At 53.8% G+C, this 8935-nt stretch overlaps 1 protein-coding gene across 1 annotated transcript; it reads right to left on the reverse strand.

Annotated features, from left to right (window-relative positions):
- Nucleotides 1-1957: 1957 nt before the first annotated feature.
- On the reverse strand, nucleotides 1958-8170 carry PITX1 (paired like homeodomain 1). Its single transcript, XM_030504331.1, has 3 exons — nucleotides 7750-8170; nucleotides 4884-5089; nucleotides 1958-2542 (listed from the first exon to the last, which is right to left on the reverse strand). The coding sequence occupies exons 1-3, from the start codon at nucleotides 7910-7912 to the stop codon at nucleotides 2003-2005; spliced, it is 909 nt and encodes a 302-aa protein (XP_030360191.1). The 5' UTR covers nucleotides 7913-8170; the 3' UTR covers nucleotides 1958-2002.
- Between the last annotated feature and the right edge of the window lie 765 nt (nucleotides 8171-8935).

Below are 8935 nucleotides of genomic sequence, written 5' to 3' on the forward strand. Positions count from 1 at the left end.
ATTAACGGGGGGTTAATTCCAGAGCCGGGGCTGCCCTCGGGACCGGGTCCCCCTTCCCCAAGCCGCAAGGAGGGAGCGGGACAACGGCGCAATTCCCGCGGGGAAGCGGTGGGATCCCCCCAAATTACCCCTATGGGGCAGTTGGGATGGGGGAAGCTGCTGTTCTTCTTGTTTAATCGATCTCTTACACACAGCCAGAAAAGAACATTAAAGGCATTTCTAGATTTCGTTTCGATTTTGTATTTTTCTTGTTAACTTTTTTTTTTTCTCTTTTATTCCCATGCTCTTACTCTTGGAAAAAAAAAAAAAAAAAAAAAGGAATTAAAATCACAAAACATAACTTATAAAACAATATATATACCGCATCCTTATCCACAACAGCATAAGTGAAACATCCAGCGTAACGTTTACCACAGGTGTGAAATACACTGGGAAAGAAATACCGGGTGCATTTGATGTTTCTTTGTTATCTACAGGTAATAAGTATCGACAAAAAGAAAATAAGCAACAAATATGCCTGCAATAACACTTCATATGCGCTTTGTATGAGTATTAATAAAGATCATATTTATAATTTCTTTTTTTTTGTTTGTTTTCTTTTTTTGCCAACAAGCACACCTTTTACCAACATCTTGAAAGTATCTACATTTACATAATAACACCTTAAGATAATAACACCTTAAGATCGGGGGGGGTTTTTTGTTCCTTGTTTTTCCTCACAGTTAGAAAAGCAAGGAACGCTTTCAGCTTTGCTAAACAACCTTTCCGGACGCCGAGGCTCGCTGTTTCTTTAGCAGAGATGCAGTATCTGGCTTCACTTCATTACAGACCATTTTTCGTCTCTTTTTTTCCCCCTAGACTCTCTAAAAGGGATTTTGGTGTTTTAGGTTTTTTTTTTTTAAGAGAAAAATAACCCCTGCGTTTCAATAAAGATGAATGATAATTTCATTATCAGGATAAGACTTTGGATGGGGAAGATGCTGAACAGTTTTCGCCTCGCTGGAGGGTTTCTGTGCTCTCTCACAACCGGGGATACTGCAGTCTTTTGGAAAGGATGAAGAGGTAGGAACCTTGAGCTGCTTAGAATCAGGAATGACTGGATTATAGCTTCCAACTAAAGAAAAAACATCAAGAATCATGCATTTTAAAAACAGTTTATTCAACGGCCAAGGACAATGATCCGGCACAATGCAACGGTAGATATAAATATAACCTTATATAAGTGGTTGACCCTTGTCATTATTATTTTTAATAGTTTCATACCTAATATTTTAACATTTTTTCCTGCAGAACCTATTCTGCTAATTATAGGGTTTTTTTCTTCTCCCCTCCCCCCTTTTTTTTTTTTTTTGTATTTTCCGAGTGTGATTCTGGTTCTCAGTGGTAAACATTAACCAAACTCTGCCCGGGCGAAAAGCGGCCAAGAACCGTCCCACAAGTTCTTACCACCGAGGCGTCTCCCTCCCTCCCTTCCTCCCTCCTTCCCTTTTCCCTCCCTTCTTCCCTCCCTCATTCCCACCCTCCCTCGCCGCCCTCCCCGCGGGGAAGCGGCCGCCTTACCAACTCCTGTGCAAGTTCAAGTAAACACATACAACCCGCATAATCCAGAGAAAAAAAAATTGCAACTCATCCATGTACCAGATTTCGGTGTCTCTTGCAAAAGTTTTCTGGTCCGTTTACGGCTTTTGATGGTTTATTTTTATTTAGTATTTCTTTTTAGTTAAGCGCTCTACTGGTTGCATCGTTGGTTTGCATTAGTATTTTTATCTAGACAGTCGAAGTCCGCGGAGCTTTTTGGGGTTTATTTTTGGTGGCGTTTTGGTTTGTTTGGTTTGGTTTTTTCCTCTCTCACTTGCTCGGGTTTTTCTTTTTAATCATCATCGGGTTTTAATATTTATATATTTCTTTTTTTTTTTTTTTTTTCCTTTTCCGTTAAACGTCGCTTTGCTTCTGCTTTGCTTTGTCGGCGATGTTTTGTCGGAGGTGGTTTGTGTCAAGTCCGTCAACTGTTGTACTGACAGGCGTTTAGACTAGAGCCGGGGCTTTGCAAACTGCTGTAGCCGAAGCTGGAGTGCTGCTTTGATTTCAGTCTGAGGCTGGCTAAGCTGGAGTTGCAAGTGTCCCGATAGACGCTGTAGGGCGAGCCCGGTGGCCCGTAGGGGCAGGCCGGGGAGGACATAGCCGAGTTGAGCGAGGACCCGCTGATGTTGTTGATGTTGTTGAGGCCGGAGTTGGCCATGCCCGGCACGGCCGAGTGGCCCATACCGGAGGGCATGTTCATGGAGGGGATGCTGCTGGGAGCCGAGAACATGGACTGGGAGGAGAGGGGGCTCATGGAGTTAAAGAAGGTGAAGCTCTTGGTGGAGAGCGGCGCCGGGGTGAGGCTTTTGGTGGCCCAGTTGTTGTAGGGGTACCCGGCGTACATGTCGTCGTAGGGCTGCATCAGCCCGCTGAACTGCGGCACGTAACCGTTCTTGCACAGGTCCATCTGCTGGTTCCGCTCCCGCTTTCTCCACTTGGCTCGGCGGTTCTTGAACCAGACCTGCGGGAGAGGAACGGCACCGACACGGCACGGTCAGAGCGCAGGCAGCCGAGGGCAACACACTTCCCACCCCGGGATGAGAAGGGAGATGATGTCCCTCTCCCTGCATCCCCCCAACCCCGCAGGACGAAAGTCCAGCTCCGCGGGGTGCTGCTAGCACAGCGGACTCTGCGCGCATCCCTCTGCGCTCCGCGGGATGCGCGCAGCAGCCGGTCCCGGAGGGTGCCCGGTCCCCCCTCTCCCCGCTCCGGTCAGGGCCGGCTGGCCCCGGCTACACCAAACGCTAATGCTGTGTAATAAAAGCCCCTTGTTAGAGATCATAAAAAGAGGGATTGGATTAGTCTGTTTGGGTTTGGGGGAGAAAAAAAATCAATTCCTGCATAGCCCGTAGATTCAGCCTCTGCCCTTCCATCTTCTGGGATTTACAGCCCTGAGTAGGGAACAGAGAAGCGGGGCCGCTCCTGGTGCTTAATGCAAAAACCTGGTCCAGGCTTTCTCTTATATTTATTCTTTTTTTAGCTCTTGGAAAGCGTTAGATCCTCCCGCGATTGAAGCCGGGCATTCCCAAAATTCTTTTTTCCAGGTTAAAATCCAGCATCTTCCTGCCTGCCGGCTGGCCCTGGCCTGCGAGCTTCTCCTGCTGCATCCCTCCCAGTGTTCCGGGCTTTCTCCCATGAAACCATCGCCTCCGGCCTCCCTGAGGACACAGGAGCCTCGCGGTTCCCTGCGCCCAGCCCCGCGGAGGCTGCGCGCCCTCCGCCGGGACCTAGGGAGGACAAAAGGGAGCAGCGATTCGGGCCTCCCTTCTCGGCTCAGAAATGGCTCAACTGCTATTAAACACCGGCCTCGAGGATGGAAATTTCGGGAGGGGGAGGAATGGATAGAGGAGTCTATTTTAAAAAATAACAATAATAAAAAGAAGCCCGTATAAATAGGAAACGAAAGCCAACATGTTCAAACCCTGTAATATACTCCTCGGAAGGTGCTTCCAGACAGGAATTTCCTGAAAATGAGGGTAATAGTTTTAATTATGGCTCCTAGACATTTTAAAGGAAGGCCCTCATAGCAAATTAAGGTTAGATTTGCAATCTGCAATCTCAGAACATCAAACCAAAAGATCTCCACAAGTCATGCATTAGTTTTGTTCTCTTTCTCAAACATCCCACCAATATTAATGGTCCGGCTTTGTTTTGTTTCAACTCCATTAGGACGGTGCTTTCAGATGCATTTGTCCCATTGCAGATGGGTGTTTACTCTTGAAAGGTTTAAAGCACAATCTCTGTAATCCGATTTGGGCACTCGGCGTTTAATTGCCAAGATTAAAAAAGAAAAAAAAAAGGAAAAAAAGGAAAAAAGGGAAAAAATGGAATTTCGAGACGTTTCCCGTTTTCTCTCGGGTTTCTCCGCTAACCGGTAATGTGCTCAGCCAACGGTTCAGGGCTGTGCGGCCACGGCCGGAACAGCGCCGGGAAATGTCCCAGGGGGGAAACGGGAAGGGAGAAACGGTGACAGTCGGAGCACGGCGGATCAATACACCCGAGCCGCTTGGTCCGGTCCTTCATTGCCAGGGTATTTCAGCAGGAAATCTCTTTAGCCTCTGCCGAGGCTATATATGCATATACACATATATATAGAGCTTCCATATATATATAGCTCCATATATATATCCGCCATATTTTTATATATATAGCCACCAAATATATATATGTATAGCCACCATACATATACACGTAGGCGTCACATATATATATGGTGGTATCGGCTCCGGGGAGTGTAAAATATGTGTCTACAGCTCTATTGACTTTGGGAGTGCCTTGTCCTTCATTTCGCCCATCGCCCCTGCAAACGGAAGATGCGCGGCAGGGAAAGGCGGGCACCGAGATCCCGGCCCAGGTCTAAGCCGCATCCCGCGGCTGCGATCGCATCCAGCGGCGGTTTGGTGGGAGATGGTCGCGATTGTTGGGATTATCGGGAATAACCGGAGCAAGGGGAAGGGCCTCTGGAGCTGCAGGGATGGGGGGTTTAGGCCAACTCTAGCGGCTTCCCCCCACAACCGGGCGCTTTTCTAGCCCCGGCCCCTCCTCTGTCCCCCGCGCTGCTCGACCCCTGTTTTTCGGGCCTGTCGCGGTGGCAGCCCGCTCCGGGAAGCATCTCCCCGCAGAACCCCGGGAGCTGCGTTCCCTCCTCTGCGGCCTGGATCTCAATTTTAGTTACTAAAACCAAGCGCAGGCCGGCCGGGGGTTGCTCGCAAACCGCCGCAGAGCTCCCAAAAGCGACCGTTTCTCCGAGACCCCCCGCTCCTACAGCCCTGCACCCCGGCGGGGCTGAGCACCCCTCTTACCCGGACTCGGGGCTCGGTGAGGTTGGTCCACACGGCGATCTCCTCCCTCATGCTCATGTCGGGGTAGCGGTTCCGCTGGAAAGTGGCCTCCAGCTCCTGCAGCTGCTGGCTGGTGAAGTGGGTCCGCTGCCGCCGCTGCTTCTTCTTCTTTGCCGGGTCGTCGGCGGCCCCGTCCTCGTTCTTCTGCTCGCCGCTACGCTCCTTTTCTGCGGTGGGGTGTCGGGGGTTGGGGGGTTTAGTTTATTTGTTTTGTTGCAAATAGAAATAGAGGCACACGAAGGCACACGCACCGCCCCGCACCCACAGCGCTCCCTGGCCCGCAAATGGGGGCACCGCGACTGTCCTACCGGCCCTGCACCCATCCAGCGCCTCTCAGCCAAACCCAGCGTGCCGGGGAAGGAGAAGGGAGCCCTGCACGAGAGCGAGAGCGGGCATCGGGTTCCCCGCAGCACCGGCCTCTCCGCCGTCCCGTGGCACCTCGTCACTCTCTCAAACCCAAGGCGCGATCTTTGCTCAATTGTCTTTGTTGTGCTCGGCCGCGACAGGAAACTTTGGAAGGGCAGGGGTGTAAAACCCAGCAGCGATTAATTACAAAAGTCACCCCCTCCCTCGGCCTCTCCGCTCCCCCAATTAATTATTTATTCCCCTTCCTTTTTCTCTTTTGCCGCTTTTAATGTTTATTTTAATTCGAGCCCGAGCTGACCCCCTCTCAAAATCATATCGAAAAAGCAAAGAAAAGAAGTCCAGGAGAGTTTTATTGGCCGGGATTTGCGCGGGCTGGAAGCAGGAATCTGGCCCCGGCCTCATCGCAACGAGGGGACAAATACCCGCTCCCGGTTGTAACGGCCGTTCTGCCTCTCCCAGCCGGGCGTTCGACCGGATTCAGCCTGCTTAAAGTGCTCCGAACGGGAGCCAAAGGCCTGAAAGAAATGTGCTCCCGGCCCGCGCCCCGGCGGGAGCGGGGAAAGGTGCAGCCGGGCGCGGGAGGCTGCGGGGCCGGGGTCCGCGGCCATCCCCTTGGCCTCTGCCTTGCTGCTGCCTAAAGGAAACTCTGCTGGGAGTTTTCCCTTTAGAAGGTGTCCCTCTCCCCTACTTTTAGAGGGTTTTACCCCGCCGGCGGCGGGCCGGGGGTATTTCTACAGCCGCGACCTCTGCGAGGTAACCGGGAGTCTAAAAATAATCGCGGGCTTCATCCAAAGCTCGGGAGGACTCGTCCTTGCAAAGTCACCCCTGAACTGCTCCTCGCCTGAGCAAAAGCGGGGGGGGGGGGTCCAACGGCCCAATGCAAACCTCAAGAGGGGCCGACTGCAGCCCGGCCGGCCCGTCTCTGCCGTACGAGGTTTGCAGAGCAAACAAGGCCTCTGCAGCACAGAACCCATCTCTCCCGGCACCCCCGAGCTCCCCGGACCCACCGGACCTTCCGGCCACCCCGAGCCTTCCCGATTCCGACCGGGCCCGGGCCCGAGCCCGGGCCCTGCCGAGCCGCACGGGCCGGCGGCGACGAAGAAACAGAAACCAAAATAACCCCGCAAAGACAAATCCTCCCGCTGTCGGCCGGGGAGAGCCCGAGGAACCGGGCCGACGGGAGCCGGGAGCGACGGAGAAGCGCAGCGGCTGCGGTGGGCTCCGTCTCCGCGGCCCCTCGCCACGCTCCGTGTTTAACCCCGCCAGGATTCTCTTAAAAATGCGGCCTCGGCGGCGGGCTGTGGGACAATTTCAAATCGCAAAGCACATCGGCTTTAACCGGCTTTTGTACCTTTTTCTTTGCATTAAAAATATCAAATGTGAAAGGTATTTTGCAGCTTCTCGGGGAAGAAAAGCAGGCAGGTCCCCAGCCCTCCTCCAGCGCCGAGGGGTCATACACAGGGGTAGGGCAAAATGAAGCAAATCTCCCTCTCTAATCTCCAATAATCCTCTCTAATCTCAGAGTGCCTTCCAGACGCCGGTCTCTAACTTTGTTTGCGAATCAGGCTGGGAAGAACAACTCTAAACCTGTTTATCACCGGGTGCCACTTCGGGACCGATTCTTGCCACAGCCACTCTCCAGGTTATTGGACCTGCTCAAACTCCGAAGAGCAAGAGCAGCTATTGAAAACTTAAAATGAAATAAGAAATAAACTCTCTCTATAAACGGTCTCGCTGGAGGAGGGGTTTCACGCTCCCTCCTGCAGCTTTTGTTTCCTTCTCCTAGCTTTTCCCCTTGTCGTTATAGAAATGTCGCTACTCGAATTCAGTACAAACGGGGAAATCACTCAGTCCCTGAAGCACATGGTGGTCAGGGCCGGGGACCTTTCCCAGCCCCTCCGAGGCCGCACACATCCCCTCCGCGGCGGCCCGCGCTGCCTGCGCTCGGCCCACGCCGCTTCTCCTGCTTTGCGGGGACTTTTTTGCCTTATTTAAGATATTTTCCCCTTCCCTCCCCGCGTCCTATGACAGAGGGATCTTTTTCCATCCCTTCACCACCCCAGCTGGAAAATAAAGCCGGGCAAAAGCTGACATTACTTCAGAAACATGCGGCAAAACCTCACTCCCAGAAGAGCCCCCCCTTCCCTTCGACCCCATCAATTAATAACTGTATTTTCAATTAAAAAAAAGCATCTTGGGAATGGGGATTGGGATCCGTGCGGGTCCTCCCGGCGGGCTGTCACCACCGGGAACGGCAGCCCCGAGCTCCGGTTCCCGGGATCTCGGGATGGATCCACCGGGATCACCGGCAGCTCTCCCCTCCCCCATATCCCCCCCATCGCCTCTGGTTGTGCGGGGGGTGCGGGCAAAGCCCCGAGGAGGGAAGGGAAGGGAAAGCGCGGTGGGGGGGAAGGGGAGGCGGTGCGGGGGGAGTGGGGGGTGCGGGGGGTGGTAGGTTTACCTGGCACCTCCGTGTCGGAGGATTCACTGGCTGAGTTGTCGATCGGGTCTCTGGGTTCCGAGGATCTTTGCAAATGGAAGCTGGAAGCCATGTCATGGGAGGGTTGGGGTCTCAAGCTCTCGGGCAGTCTCTCCAAATTCATTCCACCTTTAAAGGAATCCATGGCAGGGGCGCCGGGCTGCCTGGGGGAGTTTGCAGGTGTTTATTCCACACAGAAAGCAGCAAGAGGTTTTGCTTATTGTTACTTTTTTTTCTCTTAAAAAAATATATAGAAAACCAACAAAAGCAAAAGCAAATCCACTTATTACTAATAAGTAATTATTTTAAGGGTGTCGGAAGAAAAGCTCTGGGGGGTGCCTCGAAGCCGGCTGTCTCTGCTCGGGTTGAGGCACGGCAGTCCGGCCGCATAGGCAGGGAAGTGGTAAAGATCCCTTATAGAGAAACGCGAGTTGCGAGTTGGACAGTTTAAAGCTAAAGAGATTAAAGTGACCTGCCCTAGAACAAATGCCTGTAGTTAAACGGGGCTCCTCCCCCTGAAGGTTAAAACCTCCCCGTCTCGCTAATGCATCACTCCATCTAGCGCTCGCCCAGCCCGGCCGCGCGGGCGGACCTGCCTCCGAGCTCCCCGCCGATGTGTGCGCTCCTTGCGCGGCCGCGGCCAGGCCCGCCGCACCCCCTACCCGGCCCCCGCCGCTCGGCTGCGACTGCTTCGAGCTGCGCCCCCTCCCTCCTCCATCCCCTCCCCCAAACCCGTGAGGTATTAAAAATATTCCAGAAACGAATGGAGAGGTGGAAAATCACCCCCAGCTGCGCGGGGGGCGGCTCGGACCCACCCCGCCCGCCCCCAGCACCCCGCCAGTCCTCCCTCCTCCGCAGCGCGCAGGTTGCGCCCCCGCGGGTATCCCCGCACCCAGCCCGGCTGGGCCTCCCGGCCCGCGGAACCTCCTCCTCCGGGCCCTGCAGTGGATGCGCATCCTGCGCACCCCTCAGCATCCCTGAGCGGGGCTGCGCGGCCCGTCCCGGCGCGCAGCGACCCCGCCGCTAGTTTCAGTCCCGCGGAGAACACGGGAAGGGATTTCTGTTGGGATGACGGGCCCCGGCGGTTGTGTCTGAGCTGGTTTTACCCTTTTTTAAATCCTTTTTTTCTGGCTGCAGGGTTTAAAAAACGCGTCCGGGGGCACAGCGC

The sequence above is a fragment of the Strigops habroptila genome, chromosome 12 (genome assembly GCF_004027225.2).
Source record: "Strigops habroptila isolate Jane chromosome 12, bStrHab1.2.pri, whole genome shotgun sequence".
In the NCBI taxonomy this organism is placed as follows: Eukaryota; Metazoa; Chordata; class Aves; order Psittaciformes; family Psittacidae; genus Strigops; species Strigops habroptila.

What these genes read in the sequence shown, in the direction of transcription:
- PITX1 (XM_030504331.1), bottom strand. Translation starts at nt 7,912, where the DNA reads ATGGATTCCTTTAAAGGTGGAATGAATTTGGAGAGACTGCCCGAGAGC. An exon ending in CTCCGACACGGAGGTGCCAG is followed by an intron (nt 5,090 to 7,749) that starts GTAAACCTACCA and finishes ACCCCACCGCAG; the next exon opens with AAAAGGAGCGTAGCGGCGAG. An exon ending in TCACCGAGCCCCGAGTCCGG is followed by an intron (nt 2,543 to 4,883) that starts GTAAGAGGGGTG and finishes CCTCTCCCGCAG; the next exon opens with GTCTGGTTCAAGAACCGCCG.